This window comes from Palaemon carinicauda, chromosome 21 (genome assembly GCF_036898095.1).
Source record: "Palaemon carinicauda isolate YSFRI2023 chromosome 21, ASM3689809v2, whole genome shotgun sequence".
In the NCBI taxonomy this organism is placed as follows: Eukaryota; Metazoa; Arthropoda; class Malacostraca; order Decapoda; family Palaemonidae; genus Palaemon; species Palaemon carinicauda.
This window is the reverse complement of record NC_090745.1, coordinates 120,678,209-120,699,743: the sequence shown is the minus strand read 5'-3', so window position 1 is coordinate 120,699,743 and position 21,535 is coordinate 120,678,209. Positions and strand designations below refer to the sequence as shown.

The following is a 21,535-nucleotide window of genomic DNA, read 5'->3' as shown; positions in this document are numbered from 1 at the left end:
TGAATAATACAATAGGCCTACATGTGCAAGTAGGCGTGTGTTATTCATATCCTGCTGTTTAAATCTTTATTTTATCAATTTAAATGTCACAGAGCACTTATGTGATTAATTCCTAAAGGTGTAATCGTAATATAAAATTAACTAGTTCACGAAAATAAAAATAGAAAAAATAAAAATAAAATGTAGTGGCTCTAGAAGCGAGGCATGAGCTAAGTAGGACCCCTATGCAACCCCCCCCCCTCCCCCGACCCCAGCCGTCTGAGTGGCTACGCCCTAGTTTGGTCAGCCGTGTCCATCATTTTTGGATGTTTGCATAGGATTTTTAGTGTTTTACCAGAATTATTAATCTTCATTATAGTCATTTTCACATTGTTATGATTAGACCCATGATCAAAATATTGAGACGAATTTATATATATATATATATATATATATATATATATATATATATATATATATATATATATATATATATATATATATATATATATATATATATATTCAAATTTTAATATTCAGATTTTATTTGTCTTGATGTGATCAAAATATGATTGAACACCCAATTTGATAAAAGAAAAAAAAATGTTAAACTAATTTCCAAATTCACTAAAAGGTTAAGGAAGCGGAAAGAGAGCAACTCTGGAAAAGAGAGAGAGAGAGAGAGAGAGAGAGAGAGAGAGAGAGAGAGAGAGAGAGAGAGAGAGAGAGAGAGAGAGAGAAAGGCGTGATTGCAAGCTGCGTTAGATCCTAGCCGGGAGGAAACAAGACACATGACGTCATACTCGGGAGTGGCAGATACACTGGGTCGTCTCGTCCACATTGTGAGACTTGTTATTATCATAATAATAATTTTCATATGAGAGAGAGAGAGAGAGAGAGAGAGAGAGAGAGAGAGAGAGAGAGAGAGAGAGATAGAGAGAGAGAGAGAGAGAGTTTCGGTAGGAGATTCCAGGATTCGTTCCTCTTCAAGAACTCCATTACTAGTCTGGCCACGCATAAATGTAGGCCTACTGTACTGTAGTCCTACACTTGGTCTAGGGTATAGTCAGATAAAGACACAAGCAATTGCATGCCTTTGTTCATTCATTTCATGCTGGAAAATATGTGTATAAAAATATAAGTGTATGTATAAGTTAACTTTTACTATGATTTCATTTTTACTAAAATCGTCTTTTACTTATCCATTTTGGGTAATAATTCTATTACATTTTTACTTATAAGGATTTAATAATTATCGTAAATACTTAACTATTCTTGAGTGATCATTTGATATTTTAAAGATTTTTTTTCTGAGCAGCAGATACTAAAAAAAATAAACAAAAAATAAAATAATTTCTGAAATATGAACTTACATTTACGTCAAGACCTGGGGCGAAGGGACGACTTGGAGGTAGAATAAATTGTCTATTTCCCTTCACTAGTATAAAAAAAACACACAGACAGACACACAGACACACACGAGGCCTATCAGGGTTTAGGAATGACTGTGACGGCGTCGGTCCTTGAATCCCACATGGATCTAGGGCTCCTTGTCGCCGTCTGGTTCTGTGGCCTTCGCCTACCACTCGTGAGATTTTCTATTTCAATTTATTCTAATTTCTTTAATAGTTTTCTTTCATTTCTCTATCACTGTTATATTATCATTTGTTTCATTGGCTTCTAGAGCGATGCCAAAATAAGAAATGACGCATAGATAAAGCCTTTAGATCACAACACATCATACGAGCGTTTGTGTAAGGGAGAGGAGGGGGCGACTTCTAAATCACTCCCTTGGAGGAGGAGTAGGAGTAGGAGGATGAGGTTAGGGAGAAGGAGATCTCTTCTGGCAAGATGAACCTTGCAGAGATGGTTTGCTTATTTACGTCACATCAAAGGATATTGGTACAAAGGCCGCACGACGATACGTTCGAACTGGATCAATCCCTCGCTAGGACTTCGTTTTCTTTTATCACTGCGTGTTGGAAAAATTCCTTTTTAAAAAAAAGGGGAGGCCGAGATTGAGGACTAACTATTCCAGAACAGTCTTCGCCTCTGAGAACCACCACACCTTTAGTCCGGACTTCCCCCTCATATGTGTTTTGGCGGGATATTGAGCTGCGCCTCGAACTGCGCGCTCTGGGGACAACTGCGCTTGCTCTCTCTCTATCTCTCTCTCTCTCTCTTGCTCTCCCTCTCTAGTTCTCTCCCACTCAATTTCCTCCCACCCTCCGTTACGAAAGAGGAAAAGAGAGTAGGAGAGAAATATATAGAGAAAGGTGGGTCGTGAGGTTGACAATGTACCGAAGAAAATTTTTTATTTTCTAATTCCCTCTAGAAATAAACATTGAGATAAGAATAGGCCGATGCTAAGTCATCTTTCATAAGTAAAAACTAAAGATTAAATTATTGTTAAGATGAAAAGGATGAAACGCTTCAAGGGCTCTCATGCGTTGTAATAAAGGTGTGTTGTCACGGCAGGTGAGAGAGAGAGAGAGAGAGAGAGAGAGAGAGAGAGAGAGAGAGAGAGAGAGAGAGAGATTGGGTATGAAACTCATGGAAGTCATGTCTTCAGTTCATTTTGCATCATTTCAGTTACTACGAATCCTTCACACACACACACACACACACACACACACACACACACACACACACACACACACACACACACACACACACACACAGGGGGAACTGAGGCCATTTGGAGGTCGTGGGTTTGAAGTGATAAAAATAGCAGTTTTCATTCGACGCGTCGAGTTATATTGGGATCGCATTTGGTGTGCTTTTGTAATATATATATATATATATATATATATATATATATATATATATATATATATATATATATATATATATATATCCCTTTCTAAGTGGGGATACCCTAACGTGGTGAAAGGGTTTGTGTATTGCCATGATCAGCAAAGCTGTACTAGTCAGGGATACCCATACTAGGTTGGTTTGCTGAGAGCGATCAGACTTAAGTCTCCCACCATCACCAATCCGCACTGGCCAGCGTGGTGATGAAAAGTGGCCAAACCCTAGACATAAATTAAAACATTTCTGATGACTTTGTCTTGTAGTGGACTAGAAACGGCTGCATTTGAGCAATTGTCATTGGTGTTGTTGTTGTGTGTGTGTATGTATGTATGTATGTATGTATATATATATATATATATATATATATATATATATATATATATATATATATATATATATATATATATATATATATATATATATATATTCATTAATTGCGGCGAAAAGGAATTACATACAAGAGACCTATGCTTCACCGAAGGAAATTTTAATATCTTTATCTTTTGTTTTAATTGATCTAATTTAAACCAGTACTTTAATTACAATATCGAAATCTACAAAACCTGTGTGACAATCATTTTCTCATATACTTTGTTTAATAGCTACCATAAGTGATTTAATTTTCCTTGAAGAAAAGAGGAAATTGAATTTTTGCAAGCTGAAGCTTCTATTATTATTATTATTATTATTATTTATTATTATTATTATTATTATTATTATTATTATTGCAAGCTAAGCTGTAACCCTAGTTGGAAAAGCAGGATGCTATAAGCCCAAGGGCTCCAACAGGGAAAAATGGCACAGGGAAGAAAGGAAACAAGGAAATAATCCCTATATAGACAGATAATTATAAATGAGAACTACTACTACTACTACTACTACTACTACTACTATTATTATTATTATTATTATTATTATTATTATTATTATTATTATTGCAGTGATGCTCTCTTTATTCAAAACCCATTCATTTTACGGTTGGTGCGGTGGCTACTGTCTGGCTGAATCAGCCTAAGAAAGAGACGGACTTTATGGCTCGGGCAAGGATCTTGGCTGGAACCATAAACTCGGTCTCCACCGTGCAGCCAGTCATAAATGGAATGGGTTTGAAGCCTTTTTCTAGGAGTGGAAATTGTATATTTCCCTTGGTGGCGAGTTACACAGTGCTATGTACTATATATATATATATATATATATATATATATATATATATATATATATATATATATATATATATATATAATGTGTGCGTGTGTTTGTGTGTATATGTATGTATATATATATATATATATATATATATATATATATATATATATATATATAATGTGTGCGTGTGTTTGTGTGTGTATGTATGTATACATATATATATATATATATATATATATATATATATATATATATAAATACGTGTGCGTGCAAATGTTGTAAATCTAATTTGGAATATGCAGACAAAGGAAAGCGTATGTTAAAATACTCTACATTTTATTGGTGTTTAAATCACAAGAAAAATAACGGCTACAACCCAAGGGGGAAAAAAAGTGTATCGCAAAGAGTTAGTCTACTGGAAACATCCTTGTCTAGCAATCAGTGGGTCGGGAGTTCGAGTCTCGTTCAAGCCCAGTGGGTTTTTGTAGTATCTACATCCTTACTGTCCTTGTGAGCTATGCAGGAGTTGAGGGTAGGTTTGTAGGACCCTGTAGGTCTTCCTGCAGAGTCATCAGTGGCCATCGCCTGGCCCTTCCTGGTTCTACATGGGTGAAGAGGCACATTATTAAATATATTCACCATTATAGATCATATCATATACATCAGAGAATACTAATACTGATTGAGTGAAACCAAACAATGTGGACTTTACAATAAAAGATATCTATATATCTTCTATTTCTATTTATCAATTTAGTTGAATCGGTGGAACCTCAAAAGTTTAAACTTACAGCAAATGTTTTTATGTTGAACAGTCTGACATAATATAAGTCCTTCTATAGTTTATATATGAAATATGTGTTTTAATGTTGTTAATGTGTTTTAGAATTTTATTCTGATTATCCATTTCTTCTTATATCGTTTATTCATTTCCTTATTTCCTTTCCTCACTGGGCTGTTTTTCCCTGGTGGAGCCCTTGAGCTTATAGCCTCTGGCTTTTCCAACTAGGGTTCTAGCTTAACTAATAATAATAATAATAATAATAATAATAATAATAATAATAATAATAATAATAATAATAATAATAATAATCTCATACAAGCTTTACCCCTAAGATGTTTGATGATGTACAAATATAAAATAAACTTTAGGTTATGTTATTTTTAATAATAACTAAATTTTTTGTCCAATATTAATTGACGATCTTTTTTATAAAATTTAAATGTACGATCTTATATAATTGTCACTAGTTGAGTTTAAAGTATACTCATGATTTTTCAGCCAATAAATTAGATTTACAGAAAAATTTCATTGTCTTTTCTATATTCTATTCGTACATTTCCTGTAAATCACAATCATTGCTAATTCCTTTTTGCTCTTACTATTTACAGAAGGCCCTGGTCATCATTGCTGGAATACTCTTGCTCATATTTCTTGCTGCTAAGGTCAGTAATTATTCTAATGTTTCAAGCTACATTTTCTCCTAAATTTTATGCCCTGTGGTACATTCTGATTCTCGACATAGCGACGCTAGAGTCCAGACAGACTGGCTGTTCGGTCTAGCTCCCTACCAATCCACATCATAATTATTCTATTATAGTCGCTGGGAGTGAAATATCTTAGTCTTTTATGTGGACTATTAAATGCTTGGAAAGTCATTAGATTATAATTAAAGCTATTATTTTTATAAAGTATTTTATAATGTGTAGATAGCTGTATGAATTCTTTAAACCACGGCAGGCATTCAGGTCAATTGACCATTAACGGAGTGTGGATATGTTAGAGTTATGAACTATGCTTAGACTATGTTAGACCTATAATAAACTTTTTAACATGTGAACCCACTCTCTTAACGCATCTTGTTCGTATATTAGGTGAATTTAATAAAAGAGATATCACGCATTGTAAAAATATACCAAGAAACCGTACAGTGAAAGATACTAGTGTTTTGTTAAAGTTTTTATAGTTTATATAGGAAATATTTATCTTAATGTTGTTACTGTTCTTAAAATATTTTATTTTTCCTTGTTTCCTTTCCTCACTGGGCTCTTTTCCCTGTTGGGGCCTCTGGGTTTATAGCATCCTGCTTTTCCAACTAGGGTTGTAGCTTAGCATTTAATAATAATAATAATAATAATAATAATAATAATAATAATAATAATAGAGAAATCTTGACTCTTCTAAATATCCTATAAATTTAACTGCCTAAATCTATATCAAAGGTTATAAATATGACATTGTTCTGAAGCCTTCTGAACTTTCTATTATTATTATTATTATTATTATTATTATTATTATTATTATTATTAAATGCTAAGCTACAACCCCAGTTGGAAAAGCAGGATAGCCCAGGGGCCCCAACAGGGAAAATAGCCCAGTGAGGAAAAGAAACAAGGAAAAATAAAATATTTTAAGAATAATAACAATATTAAAATAAATATTTCCTATATAAACAATAAAAAATTCAACAAAACAAGCAGAAGAGAAACTAGATAGAACAGTGTGCCCGAGTGTACCCTCAAGCAAGAGAACTCTAACCCAAGACAGTGGAAGACCATGGCACAGAGAACTCTATATGTTTTTTAAAGAATTATATGAATTATAATTTTTCGGCAACTTTTAATCATACAGGCATAATTTTCTCTTTTCACCCAGTTCAAGAACTTTGTGAGGTACGTCATCTTTGGACTCATTGTTTATGCAGGTAAGAATTGTGGGATTTGCCTGACTTTATTGTCAAAAGCTAAATTCTATGCACCTAGTTATGTTACTTGATAAGGGTTTTATCATCGGTTTGCTTTTCCTTTTTTATTTCCTTTTTATTGAATAATGTTTTTTTATTTTTTTATTGAATAATGTTTGTGTTTTGCATTTTTATGTTTTTTATTGAATAATGTTTTTTTCCTTTTTATTGAATAATGTTTTTTTTCTTTTTTTATTAAATGTTTTTTTATTGAATATTTTTTTATTGAATGTTTTTTTCTTTCTTATTAAATAATGGTTTTTATTCCTTTTTATTGAATAATGTTTTTTTTATTGAATAATGTTTTTTTATTGAATAATGTTTTTTCCCTTTTTATTGAATAAGGTTTTTCCCTTTTTATTGAATAATGTTTTTTCCCTTTTTATTGAATAATGTTTTTTCCCTTTTTATTGAATAATGTTTTTTCCCTTTTTATTGAATAATGTTTTTTATTGAATAAGGTTTTTTTCTTTTTTATTGAATATTTTTTTTTCTTTTTTTATTCCTTTTATTACTGAATAATATTTTTTCCCTTTTTTTTATTCTTGTTATTAAACTGTTTGGTTTTCCTTTTTTATCCCAGGCCCTAGTAACCCGTTTTTATATATTTTAACATCATTAGTTTTTTTTTTTTAATAATGTTCCAAACATTGGGAAGACCCCTTGCAGCGTCCTTTTCACCCTGATTGCACCCTCTTTTTAGCCTTCTAATTTACCTTCAATCCCACTTTAGGTTTCCCCTTCTTACCTAAGCACTAAATGCCACTCCCTTCGGCCCCTGTGTGCTAGACAAATTGGACCAAATTTTCATAAATCAGTCCAATATTAATTCATTATTATTTATTCTGGAAAATCTTCCATTAAATTGTCATGAATTTCATAATCAACCAATAATTTTTTTTATGATTTATTTTGGTAAAACTTTCTTTAAATTACCCTAAATTTCATAAATCAAACCAATGTTAATTTATTATTATTTATTCTGGTAAATGTTCGATTAAATTAGCCCGATTTTCTTAAATCAATTGAATTTTCATTTTAATCTTTTTTTTTTTTTTTTCAAATTATATGTTTTTGATTTGACCCAAAAATATATTTAACTTGATTTTAATCTTTTAAATTCTTTTGAAATTATAATTTTCTCTTTTTCCAGAATCAGCATTCAAGGTTCAGTTAATATACGCATTTTTCGGTACCATTATGAGTGCCGTTATAATTTCCACCCTCCTGACCGTCAACGTAAGCTTAGGAAAGTACCCAACAGAATTATTTGGTTACCAGTGCATAGCGTTCATCGCGATCTCATTAATGTCACCTCTATTCCCCTTACTTTGCCTGGGCACATTATTCAGAGTCATTGAATCAAAAGTCTTCACTTTTTACGTAATAAGCCTCCTGGTCATCCCAGCCCTATCGGATGTCAATGCTATATTCGAGAAGAATGTGGAAAAGAACTCAGAGTATTTGACTGCCATGGTGAAAAACCTGAGGAAAACGCAAGACGCCCATTCGGAAATTGGCTCCAGACTTCACGAATCTCAAAGGGCCATAATAGAAGCAGAAGGTAGACTAATCGAGAACACTTTGCTTCGAGATACAGCTTACGCGGCAGCGGTAGAGTGGTCGACGAGGGAGCAACAGAACGTTGATTCTATAAGTGATGTTTGCACGCCATTCATTGATGGTATCTATACCTCCTGTCGGTCGGGCTTTGACGATGCTAAGGATTTCGTCGTTGATAATTACGAGGGAATAAATAGTCATGTTGGAAGAATAACTACCAAGATAGGCAAGAGAGTTGTATGTAGAGATATAAAAAAGACTGCCACTGAGAAAGATCCTTGTAATAAATACAAAGAGAACAGGGAGAAGCTGTTGGCGTTTGCTCTAAAAAAGGAGGAAAGTGACGCTGCTAAAGAAAATGACGCTTCTGAAAGCATGTTTCAGTTTGAGATCAAGGGAAGAGCTGTACTCAAGACGTATACGGAAGGTTTTGAAGACATCCACAAAATTTACAGAAATTCTTTCAGACTCTTCCTCAAAATAATGTACGTAGTTAATGAAATCATTTCATTTTTCTGCGAATATCAGCTGTTGATCATATTGATAGGTACCTCCCATACAGTGATTCAATTTAAAACGGATAAAAGTTATAGGAATACCCGTATTTCAAGGCTTGTAAAAAAACTCTATGAGGATATTTACAAGACACCATTTTCGCAAAAACCTTTAATTATGGAGTATATAAAAATCAGATACTTATTTGATTTGTCTGCCATTTTAGCCGTTGTGTTCTATTTGCTAAACCTTCTACTTGATAATGCTATAGGTGAGAAGAATTATGCCAAGGTTGAAAGTCACGATAGTATCATAGTATATATTTTTGCTATCCATCTTTTATTTTTGACATTAGGTAAAGAATTTCTTGGAAACTTGGATATCATTTTCCTCGAAAGCCTTGATGAAGCCATGAGGAGAGAGAGGGCAAGATTCCAAGTCGAGCAACTAGCGCTCGAAACTAGCAGTGAGAAGAGGAAGGATTTTCTCTCGTTTTTAAAGTGCAGTTCGTGTGAGAGGAGAATTACCAAGCATAGATGGTGTCCTGATAAGTGCTGTCGTAGATTGCTGTGTCAGTATTGCGTATGTCATTAAGTATTTTGGTATTTTTAGGGCTGTGTATCAAAACATACATACATACACATACCAAAGGCACATCCCCCAATTTTGGGGGGTAGCCGACATCAACAATGAAACAAAACAAAAAGGGGACCTCTACTCTCTACGTTCCTCCAGCCTAACCAGGGACTCAGAAGAGTTCAGCTGGTACTGCTAGGGTGCCACAGCCCAACCTCCCACATTATCCACCACAGATGAAGCTTCATAATGCTGAATCCCCTACTGCTGCTACCTCCGCGGTCATCTCAGGCACCGGAGGCAGCAGCAGGTATCAAAAAGAAAAAAATTGAGATTATTGCCCTGTAGTTGTAACGTATCTTGGGAAGCTAGTGCTGCCTTAGCATTAAACATGAATTTCGGGTGTTTGAAAGGATACATTTTATTCAAAAACATATTTATTTTTCTGTTTATGACATGGGAAAATTTTAGTTCAATCAATCCCTTTTTTTTTTTTTTTTTTTTTTTTTTACGTATCTTGAGAAGCCAGTGCTGCCTTAGCAATAAACATGAATTTTTTTTTTTTGGAAGGATATGTTTTATTTAAAAGCATATTTATTTTTCTGTTTATGACATGAGAAAATTTTAGTTTCTATCAATCCTTTTTTTTTTTCTTTTTTTTTTTTTTACGTATCTTGAGAAGCCAGTGCTGCCTTAGCAATAAACATGAATTTTGTTTTTTTGGAAGGATATGTTTTATTTAAAAGCATATTTATTTTTCTGTTTATGACATGGGAAAATTTTAGTTCAATCAATCCCTTTTTTTTTTTTTTTTTTTTTTTTTACGTATCTTGAGAAGCCAGTGCTGCCTTAGCAATAAACATGAATTTTGTTTTTTTGGAAGGATATGTTTATTTAAAAGCATATTTATTTTTCTGTTTATGACATGAGAAAATTTTAGTTCAATCAATCCACTTTTTCTTGGGGGGGGGGTTGTTTAAAAGGATATATTCTATTTAAAAACATTTATTTTTCTGTTCATGACATGGGAAAATTTTAGTTCAATCAATCAATTTTTTTTTTTTTTTTTTTTTTTTTTTTTTTTTTTTTTTTTTTGTAATCTGCCAATATTGTAAATGGCTGTAGGCTCAGTGTTATTTACTAAGAAGATGAGTTTTATTTTAACCTTCTGTCAATATTGTAAATGATTATAGGCTAAGTGTTGTTTGCTAAGAAATTGAGTTTTATTTTAACCATCAGCCAATATTGCAAATAGTTACTGGCTAGGAGTTGTTTATTAATAAAATAAGTTTTACTTTAGTTTTTTTTTCAGTACGTTGGCAGCATTGCACAATATTCTATCATTGGCATTGACTTATGAGTATACTTGGCATTTTTTTTTCTTTTTATAAAAGGACGTATGTACTGTGAGCTTACTCTTATCATGGTATATGAAACTTTTCATTTCTATATACATCATTGTGCTATAGGACAATTATTAGTTTATAATGCATTCACGAGCAATAGTATGACTGCAAATTTGCAATGATATTAGTCTTGCAATGTTCAGTTATTTCTTTTTTTTTACCAATTAGAATATGGATAGTAACTGACTATGATTTTCATTACCTGTTAAGTGTCTGAATAAAAACCTTTTGGAAGTTAAAAGAAATCCACACTATACATATATTCTTGAATAGGATAAATACTATGAAAAACTTTGAGTTGAAGAATGGCATAGCCTAAAATTCATATATTGTCAATATCATCCAAAGTATTTATTAGAGGTTAAAGGTCTAGTTTAAGGGCACATGAGAGAATTGTGCTAAATCTAACATGGAAGGATTGAAAAACAGCTAAATGGATACGTCAAAAAACTAAAGTAATGGATATCCTTGAAACCATTAGCAAGCTCAAATGGAACTGGATGGGGCACATTGCCAGGATGACAGACAACCGATGGACATCACGAACAACCTTCTGGACACCCCGAGGATACACAAGAAACCGAGGAAGACAAAAAACCCGCTGGCGAGATGACTTAGACCAACATAAGCAACAGTGGCACAGAATAGCTTGCGATAGAAGTCTGTGGAGAAACCTGGGGAAGGCCTTCATCCTAAAAAGGACTTTTGAAGGCTGAAATGATGATGATGATGAAAGGTTTAGTTAAAGGTAGCCTGGTTGCCTCACAGTTATCCAAATACTTATAAATCCGGTAAATTACTCTTAATCCAGATGAGTTATACGCCATGCGCGTCGATATTATGATTGTGCTAATAGACATTTTAGTCAATTGTAGATAATGTGGATTTAAGGATTTTTATTAACTCTAGCAAGCCCTCTCAGGGTATGAGAGTAGGCTTACATTACAAAATAAACAAAATTATAATTTGACGTCCAATAATAGTACAAGATGACAGTAGAAAGAAGCAAAACTATTTCTATTCACATATCTATACAATACCCCTGTACTGTACATATATCCGTATACCCATATATGCCATGTATAATGGGGACATGAGCGCATATGGACTATATAAACTAATATATAACTAAAACTGTTCCATTATTACTTTTAAAAATTTTGCTAGATAGCACAATTCTCTCTTATTTTCTATCTTAAGCAATTGACTAAACTGTATACTATTTGGTCTAATGTAATAATATATTTTTATATACAATTTTCTGAGGCTACTGAAATAAGGACCCACCAGAGTATAATGTGGTTGAGGAAAAGAATAAGATTACAAAATATAAAGAAGAAGAAACGCTACAGAAGTGATGACGTCACGTTGACTATTTCCTTTCCGGGGTTGCCAGTTGGCCTTTTTCGGGCCCAAAAAACTCCAAAATTTGGCCTTTTTTCCATGCTAGATACCTGAATTTGGCCTTTTTGAAATTGGTCAGATTTGAATGCTATATTTTTGGCCCTTTTTTTACTATTAGGTTGGCCTTTTAAAGCTGCAGTTGATCAGACGTTGCCCTTTTTCATTTGGAAAACCTGGCAACCCTGTTCCTTTCATTATTCACTTGTGGTTGGGCTGTGAGCCTGAAGACACTGCCAGACAAGAGGAAACAGAAATGGAATAGCTTAGTAATTGGTTTCTCTTATTGTAATCGGAGAATCCATAAAGCAGCAAAGATTCAACACCGATTTACTAAATCCTGGTAAGTTAGGCTGCATTTGTTTACGTTTTGAATTGTTGCATTTTTTTCATCTTTACTCGTGCTTTACTGTGAGATCAAATGACAGTTTTTAGAAAGCCATATTTATAAAAGAATAGGGTTTTTTTGGTTAATGTCCAGGAGAGGGCTGCATGAAGATATCAGTGATTTTCAATGAAATTTTACTAGAATGTGTAGGAATGTATTAAATAGTGGTATACGAGTGAGATAATTTAGTGAAATTCAATAACAGTCGGAAAAAAAAAGATTAGGACATTGTTCTTTGCAGACGACGGTCTAATTGTAGCAAAAAATATAGATGCAGAAGCAAACATAAAAATACTAGTAGAAGTATGTAGAGAACGTGGGCTAGAAATAAACAAAAATAAGAGTCATATATAATATGAAAGAAAACCCGGAAGAAATAGAGGGTATTAAAGTAACAGATAGCATAAAATACTTAGGAATAGAGATAGAAGGGAAACGAAATATGTATAAAAAACAAAAGAAGAAAACGATGGAAAGAGCAGAAAAGCTAGCTAACTTAACCTACTCAATTAATGCGAAAAGCTGCCAGAAAATACTGATAGGAAAAACATATTGGAAAAATGCAGCCTTACCGGGAATACTGTATGGCACGGCAGTAATGAACATAACAGAAAGTGAAATAAAACGATTACAGCAGATTGAAAACGGAGTAGGAATAAAAATTAGGATAGCAGGAGGAAGGCTAAGGCTTGTGAAAAGGATAGAAGAGGGGGGAAATGATTTGCTGAAGACAATTCTGGAAGAAATGAAAATAACAGGTGGATGAAAGAGACTAGGAAATGGATTAAAGATATGGAAATGAACGATAGAACCTTTAGGAGAATGGGAAGAGAAGAGCTTAAGGCCAAAATTAGAGAAGTAGGCCTAGATGGTAAAAAGTGGAGGGATGAGATTAAAGGGAAAAATAGTTTAGAAATATACGAACAAGAAAAAGGGCAAATAGAAGAAATGTTTTATGATAACAAACCTAATTCTATTATTATGTATAGAGCTAGGGCCAACTGTTTGAAATTATATGATAGACATGAAGCAGGAGGTAATGAAGAATGCAGACCTCAGCGACAAGGAAGAAAAATAGTGGAATTGCAACAGCCATATGAAGAAGAAAAGAAGAAGATAATAGGAAACGTGCTGTTCAAGAAAGAAGGAATAGAGAAAAGAAAAGAAGATAATAGGAAACGTGCTGTTCAAGAAAGAAGGAATAGAGAAAAGAAAAGAATATATTCATCAAATGTGGAAAAAAAGAGAGAAGAAAATAAAAGAATGAGAATAAAGAAGAAAACCAAGGAGGTGCCGATGGAAAGGCGAATCCCTTCGGCCAGCAACTGAACTGAACTGAACATTTCATTTCGTTTTTTAGACATGGATGATGGAGGCAGTAGAAGGCAGTGATGCCAGATGGGTAGTCTAAAAATCCCCAAAACTCATGATAAAAAAATCCACAAAACCACCCAAAAATCCCCATTTCCACAAATATAATTTCTTCCGATCATGTAGGCTTTACTCATATAAAAATGACTCGCCATAATTCATATAAGTGCAAGTAAACTAATTGCAACATTACAACTGTCTACTCCTCTTTGTTTCTTCTTCGTAGAAATTTGTACAGACTGTCCCTATCAGACATCCAAAAAACCCCAAATCTAGGGATAAATTCCCACATCTGGCAACACTGTCACTACGTGCTTGATATGGAGTCCATGTCATCTCATATTGCACAAGGAGTTGAAATTCCAGCTTTTTGTCCTGACTGTTTCCCAACTTTCAATGAATTTGTTGTAACTTATTCGGGGACTATTGAAAAACTAGTGGATTTGTGCCAGAGACAATTTAATTTTACAAAATAAAAATTGTCGGGCATGTCAAGGAACCTCCACAACGGCTTCAACGGCTTCACGTTTTCCTCAAAGCAGCAGCACATCTTTATAAACCAACAGTTTAAGGTAAGCTTCATTAATTTATAGAGTATATTATAATGGTGATAGTATAACGATGTATACAGCAGTACCATCACTTTGGATTTGGTTTGATGGATGTGTTAGGTAGTGGCCGTAAGGGGGGTGGGGGGGCTAGGCCTAGGTTGGGGTACAGGGCCCTAGGTTAGGTGGTTGTATTAGGTTCAGTAGTGCCCCGAAAATCACTGTGGCTTTAAGGGGGCTGAGCCCCCCCGGTAGGCCTAGGTAGGGGTACAGTGCCCCTAGTTTAGGTGGGTTTATTAGGTTCAGTAGTGCCCTGAAAATCACTGTGGCCCTAAGGGGGGGTCGCAGAGGGGGCGGAGCCCCTCTACCCCGGTAGGCCTAAGTAGGGGTACAGGGCCCCTAGGTTAGGTTAGGTGGGTGTATTAGTTTGGTAGTGCCCTGACAATCACTGTGGCCTTAAGGGGGTGTCGCAGTGGGGCGGAGGCCCCCCCCCCCCCCCCCCCCCGCGGTAGGCCTAGGTAGGGGTACAGGGCCCCTAGGTTAGGTGGGTTTATTAGGTTCAGTGGTGCCCTGAAAATCACTGTGGCCTTAAGGGAGGGTCGCAGAGGGGGCAGAGCCCCCCCCCCCCCCCCGGGTAGGCCTAGGTAGGGGTACAGGGCCCCTAGGTTAGGTTAGGTGGGTGTATTAGTTTGGTAGTGCCCTGAAAATCACTGTGGCCTTAAGGGGGGGGGGGTCGCAGAGGGGGCGAAGCCCCCCCCCCCCCCCGGTAGGGGTACAGGGCCCCTAGGTTAGGTTAGGTGGGTGTATTAGTTTGGTAGTGCCCTGAAAATCACTTTTCTCCTCCTCCCCCCACCCAAAAACCCTGCTTCCCACTGGGGTCCCCCATAATTGTAGTAGTAGGTTTATGTGTACATTTTGTGTGTAAGAGTTAAGCCTTAGTTTCTTTTTTATTCATTTCCTCATGTTTCTATGCAATGTGCAACTATAATCTGGTCGTTTTTTGCCGTTTTTCGTCGTTTATACTTGAAAAACGGGTGCGGCCTTCTAGACATTTACCGGTTTTTTTTGTATTATAATTGCATATGTCTGTGACAAGTTATCAAATAATAATTTAAAAAATGGCAACTAGTCTGCTGGTTTGTGAACAAAGAAAATCATGATAACCCTGTTTTTACTTTTTTTCAGATTGGAAAGACAAACAACTCCGAATAACTTCTCAGTGGCTGCCATTACCATAGCTGTACTATTCGTGACGGAAAAGCAATCAAAGTCTTGGAAAACTTAGCACAAATTTGAAGGTGAGTAGTCCATTATGCCAACTGTTTTGTCATGCCATTCTGAATTCATCTATCCATCTATACTCATTTTTTTTTAATGAGGCACATTTACACCGACTCGCAGCGGTGCCTTTTTAGCTCGGAAAAGCTTCCTGCTATCTGATTGGTTAGGATTATCTTGTCCAAGCAATCAGTGATCAGGAAACTTTTCAGAGCTTAAAGGGCACCCATGTGAATCCGTGTAAATCTGCCTCATTAAAAAGAATTGACTAATAGGTGCTATGTCTGTGACGTGGTCTGTCAATTATCTCCACCTGGTCCTCTCTTTAGCTCTATAAATTTTCCAGCTGTCACATTCTCTTTTACATCTTCCAGTAAGCTGTCCTAGAAACTTTAACTTTGCTGGCCTCTTGCTCTTCTCACCTCTGTCGTTCCTCTTTTACATCTTCCAGTAAGCTGTTCAAAAGCTTTAACTTTGCTGGCCTCTTGCTCTTCTCACCTCTATCGTTCCTCTTTTACATCTTCCAGTAAGCTGTCCAAAAGCTTTAACTTTGCTGGCCTCTTGCTCTTCTCACCTCTATCGTTCCTCTTTTACATCTTCCAGTAAGCTGTCCAAAAGCTTTAACTTTGCTGGCCTCTTGTTCTTCTCACCTCTATCGTTCCTCTTTTACATCTTCCAGTAAGCTGTCCAAAAGCTTTAACTTTGCTGGCCTCTTGCTCTTCTCACCTCTATCGTTCCAGTAAGGCAAGAAATTTGATAGTTTCTCGTCTTATTACATGTCCTAGAAATTCCATCTGCCTCCTCCTTATCACTTTTGTAAATGATCTCTCCTGATTATTATTATTATTATTATTATTATTATTATTATTATTATTATTATTATTATTATTATTATTATTAGTATTATTCAAGCTACAACCCTAGTTGGAAAAGCAAGATGCTATAAGCCCAGGGGCTCCAACAGGGAAAAATAACCCAGTCAGGAAAGGAAATAAGGAAATAAATAAATGAAGAGAACAAATTAACAATAAATCATTCTAAAATAAGTAACGACGTCAAAACAGACATGTCATATATAAACTATTAACAACATCAAAAACAAATATGTCATAAATAAACTATAAAAAGACTCATGTCCGCCTGGTCAACAAAAAAGCATTTGCTCCAACTTTGAACTTTTGAAGTTCTACTGATTCAACCACCCTCATTTGTTACTCTCTCAATCCAAGGGATCTTCAACATTCTTCCGTAAAACCCCAATTCAGCTGCATTTGTTTTATTTTTCAAGTTCTTGTTCAATGACCGTGACTCCGAGTCGTAAGTAAGTGTGGATCATACATAGGTTTTCCGTGCTCTAACTTGAATCCCTGTCCTCTTGTTTTTCAATAGGGTTTTCAAACAGTTGAGGGCATTGTTTGCTAGTAGTATAACTGTTAAAAAGATTGTTATATGCAGTTTATATTTGGTTCCCATGATCACTGGGATAGGTTAACTTTGGGCTTGTGACACTTGTTCTTGTATCCATAAAATCAAATACTTTAGTTTTCGTCATTTGAAAATGAGGATAATGAAATAATTGATCGAACAAGCTTCTTTTATTTTGTTTTCAATAAGCTAGAGGTTTTTATACATTGTTAGGCAAGGATTAAATGTGGTACTATAACATTATTTTTAACTATTTAGCTTGTGTTTTGGTAATTTCTGATCATTATAGTTAGGGTTAAATTTTTTGTACAATTTTTAATTAAATATGTTCGGGAGGGAAAATGCATTTATTATGAAATCACCGTAAAAAAAAAAGTATTTGACTGTGTACTAGTAACAGATATGCATAAATCACACTAAAGTAATATGGAAAAAGGTTATCTCTGGTCTGTCATTGGAAATGGCTAAATGTATGGGAGAAAAACATGGAATGAGGGAAAAGCAGGTTATGTCTTAGCCCAACTACACCTACCTAACCTAAGAGGGTAAAATTACAGAACCGTGCAATAAACGCTGGGTAGTTTGTAGCGCTACGGCCAAGCGTCCTAATTTGCTTATTATCGCTCCGACTGTTATCTTGTATAGAATAAAAACTTTTGGAAATGGTCTACGGATCTTAAATATGTTGTGTAAGGGGGGGGTCCGGGGGGGGCGCAGCCCCCCTGGGTAAGGACACAGCTTTTAGCATAGGTTAGGTGGGTTTTTTAAGTTAGCTTCTCCCGTCGTACTCGTAGGTAAGGAAACTTGTGTAAGGGGGGGGGGGCAAAGCCCCCCTGGGTAAGGATACAGCTTTTAGCATAGGTTAGGTGGGTTTTTAAGTTAGCTTCTCCCGCCAAAATCGTTTTTAGAACGACGGCCACAGTTCAGAATATTCCCGTTTTCTACGGGATCTGGCCGTCACCCTACAAACGCTCCTAAACGCTTTATAGAAAGTAAGACTTTCTAATGTTTTTGTGGTGTTTTGAAGTATTCCGATAATGATTTTCTGTTAGAAATACATAGTTTTTGAGTTATGGTGAGTCAACTACCATAATAATAAAGCTATGGCTTTGCGCCAGGTATTGTCATCGTTTATGTCCGAAACACCATAAAATGTACAGTGTGTTAACCGAATTGTATGATATTTAAATCTACTCTTTTTAACTTTGTTGTGTATGCCAGTTGTCATCTTAAAAACACTAGTAATAAAAAAAAGTTACCGTAATCAAAACAGGGTACAGTATTAGTAACGAAACGGTCAAAACACAAGCTTTTGTTTGGCAGGACATCCGGACACGTAGAAAACATGGTTTTCCATCCAATTTTCTATGGAGTTATTGGAAGCAGTGTTCATCTTATTATAAATAAGCTAATGATTTATTGGTTTTTGCTCTTGTCTTGGTTTGCTCCGCTCTTCTGAAGCTTGCTTCTCTCATTGCTCCTGTGAGTTATTACGCACTTGCCCCTTTTCAGCTTAAACTGAACATGTTCAAATACCAAGTATTCAAATATTTCTTTTAGCAAATTTCATGTCAGTTAGAAATTGAAGTGTCATGCTTTTACCAAATAAAATCTTATTAGACACAGAATTGTCTGATATCTTTTTCTGAATGACTTTTAGAGAAAAAAATTAGTCAGTCAGTGCTGTAATATTTTGAGAATTATTAGCTGGTCAATGACAAGCACCATAGTGTTCACATTCTTTATTATTTAACAAGTTCTTTTAATTAAAATTGACTCTGCCATCATATTTCTATTAACAAGAAGTTGCTAATTTAATAATAAAATAAAATAACATTAAAAGTAAAGAAATGTCAAGTCTCGCTTTACAAACAAAGATTTACTGTAACCTATTATTAGCAAAACTTCATAATCTCCTCCTACACCTATTGACGCAAAGGGCCTCGGTTAGATTTCGCCTGTCGTCTCTATCTTCAGCTTTCAATTCAATATTTCTTCACGCTTCATAGTTCTCAACCAAGTAGGCTTGAGTCTTCCAACTCTTCTAGTGCCTTGTGGATCCCAGTTAAACTTTTGGTGAATCGATCGATCTTGGGGAGTGCGAAGAGATGCCCAAACCATCTCCATCTACCCCTCATCATGATCTCATCCACATATGGCACTCTAGTAATCTCTCTTATAGTTTCATTTCTAATACTGTCCTGCTATTTAGCTCGCAATATTTTTCTGAGGGCCTTTTTCTCAAATCTGCTAAATCTGTTGGAGATTTTCATTGCCATACCATGACTCTTGTCCATACAGTAATACAGATCTCGCAGATCCCACAAAAGAAAAAAAAATGGTAATGCTAACACATGAAATTATTAGCCTTTTTATTTCCAAATGAAAATCATTGGGAGTAGCCATTTAGGCCACTATATATCAAACACAAATTTTAAACATAAAACTTACCCGCTGGTTATATAAGAATGGCTAAAGTCCCTGGACGCCCGGTAGAAATTCAAAACTCGCGGCAATCGCAGATATGCCAGGTGTATACTAGCGCCCTCGCGGTAGACAGGCCGAACTATTCCATCCAATTCAGACCTTCTTTGCCGCCATTGCTGGCTGGAACAATTGAAATTCACTCGCGACTTACTTTGATTTGGACGGTTTATTTGGTGATGTACACTGTCTTTTGGTTTTGGGCTTTCGCTTTAGTGATTTCTCTTTCATATTATCTTGAAATCTTTGTTGTTTTGGGTGTATTTAGTTAGTTTTGACCCTTGTTTTTGTTTTGATCTCTCTCGTAACTCTTCAATATGGCCGACCCCTCCCCTGTATATAAGAAGTGTATTAAAGGATGTCATACTCGTCTTCCTAAAGCTTCTATTGATCCTTATACGATTTGTGTGAAATGTAGGGGAAAAACTTGTACTTTTGGGGATCGGTGTGTAGAATTTTTTTCTTTGACCGAAAGTGAGTGGTTAGCTTATGAGTGCTATACTCAGAGACTAGAGAGAGACAGAATTAGGCGCAGTTCTTTTCGTTCTGTAGATTTACCTGTATCCATTGTCATTGATCCTAATCCTTCCCCCGTAGTGGTAGATCAGGAACCGAAGGAACCTACGATGAAGAATATGTTGTCCGCGATTCAAGCACTCGGCGTAAGAGTTGAATCGTTAGCAGCGGATAAGAACCAAATTATGTCCGAAATTAATTTGCTTAAAAGTTGTCGCACAGGCGACCTATCAAGTGCGAAAAGTTCGGCTAATATGTTCAGTGTTGTGTAGGGTGCGTCTGCGCGATCCTGTCGTTCGCCTAGCCTAAGATCTCTTTCAAGCTCCTGAACCCGTGGGAGAAGTTACGGCGAAAGGGAACGAGAGGCGTCATCAATCGCGCAGACGTCCCCTCGAGCGTTCCTGCTCTCGTATCACAGGTCGCTCACCCTCATCATAGGAAAGGTGAGGTTAGTGCATTATCGCCATCTTCGGATGAAGTCTCGCGTGACGAGGTCTGGTGTCAAGCCTCTAGACCTCTTAAGAGAAAAGCGCACGTAGTGGAACAGCGGCACGATTCTCCGCAACAACCAGGCTGTAGCCATTGGAATACACCTGAGCGTTTTTAGTCCCTTGGCGAGTGTTCGCCTGCGAAACGCTCTGACGTGGGTTCTGAAATGGATAAAGGTTTGGTGCAGTCAGATTCGGAGCTGATCCCTGGTTCTGGTGTTACGGTTCATGCACCGCCGCTTCCATCAGACTGGTGTTCGTCTCCCGAAAGTGGGGAAAAATTTGGAAGTGATGAGGAAGGCGATTTCGCATTGAAAGAGGCTGCACGCGTGTCGCCTAAGGGTGATCCCAAATGGTCTATGCTGTTGGGCATGAAGCAGCAACTCTAGCCATTGGAATACACCTGAGCGTTTTCAGTCCCTTGGCGAGTGTTCGCCTGCGAAACGCTCTGACGTGGGTTCTGAAATGGATAAAGGTTTGGTGCAGTCAGATTCGGAGCTGATCCCTGGTTCTGGTGTTACGGTTCATGCACCGCCGCTTCCATCAGACTGGTGTTCGTCTCCCGAAAGTGGGGAGAGATTTGGAAGTGATGAGGAAGGCGATTTCGCATTGGAAGAGGCTGCACGCGTGTCGCCTAAGGGTGATCCCAAATGGTCTATGCTGTTGGGCATGAAGCAGCAACTCTAGCCATTGGAATACACCTGAGCGTTTTCAGTCCCTTGGCGAGTGTTCGCCTGCGAAACGCTCTGACGTGGGTTCTGAAATGGATAAAGGTTTGGTGCAGTCAGATTCGGAGCTGATCCCTGGTTCTGGTGTTACGGTTCATGCACCGCCGCTTCCATCAGACTGGTGTTCGTCTCCCGAAAGTGGGGAGAGATTTGGAAGTGATGAGGAAGGCGAATTCGCATTGGAA

General features: G+C 36.3%; 2 protein-coding genes across 5 annotated transcripts in view; one reads left to right on the top strand and one right to left on the bottom strand.

The window, feature by feature from the left end:
- The window catches only part of LOC137615445 (uncharacterized), a 36,306-nt gene extending 34,232 nt beyond the window's left edge, over positions 1-2,074 (bottom strand). For both annotated transcript variants that reach the window (XM_068345323.1, XM_068345322.1), the window contains exon 1: positions 1,353-2,074. The gene's annotated coding sequence lies outside the window, so the exon portion shown is untranslated. The remainder of the gene's footprint in view (positions 1-1,352) is intronic.
- Positions 1-21,535, top strand: part of LOC137615443 (uncharacterized) — a 148,701-nt gene that overhangs the window by 38,079 nt on the left and 89,087 nt on the right. For 2 of the 3 annotated variants that reach the window (XM_068345319.1, XM_068345320.1), the window contains 3 exons: positions 5,332-5,385; positions 6,596-6,644; positions 7,837-9,368. The exons of the other annotated variant lie outside the window; for it this stretch is intronic. In XM_068345319.1, coding sequence (XP_068201420.1) covers positions 5,332-5,385; positions 6,596-6,644; positions 7,837-9,335 — 1,602 coding nt within the window. In that variant the 3' untranslated portion in view covers positions 9,336-9,368. Of the gene's footprint in view, positions 1-5,331; positions 5,386-6,595; positions 6,645-7,836; positions 9,369-21,535 lie in introns of those variants that run through there. 3 annotated transcript variants of the gene reach the window in all.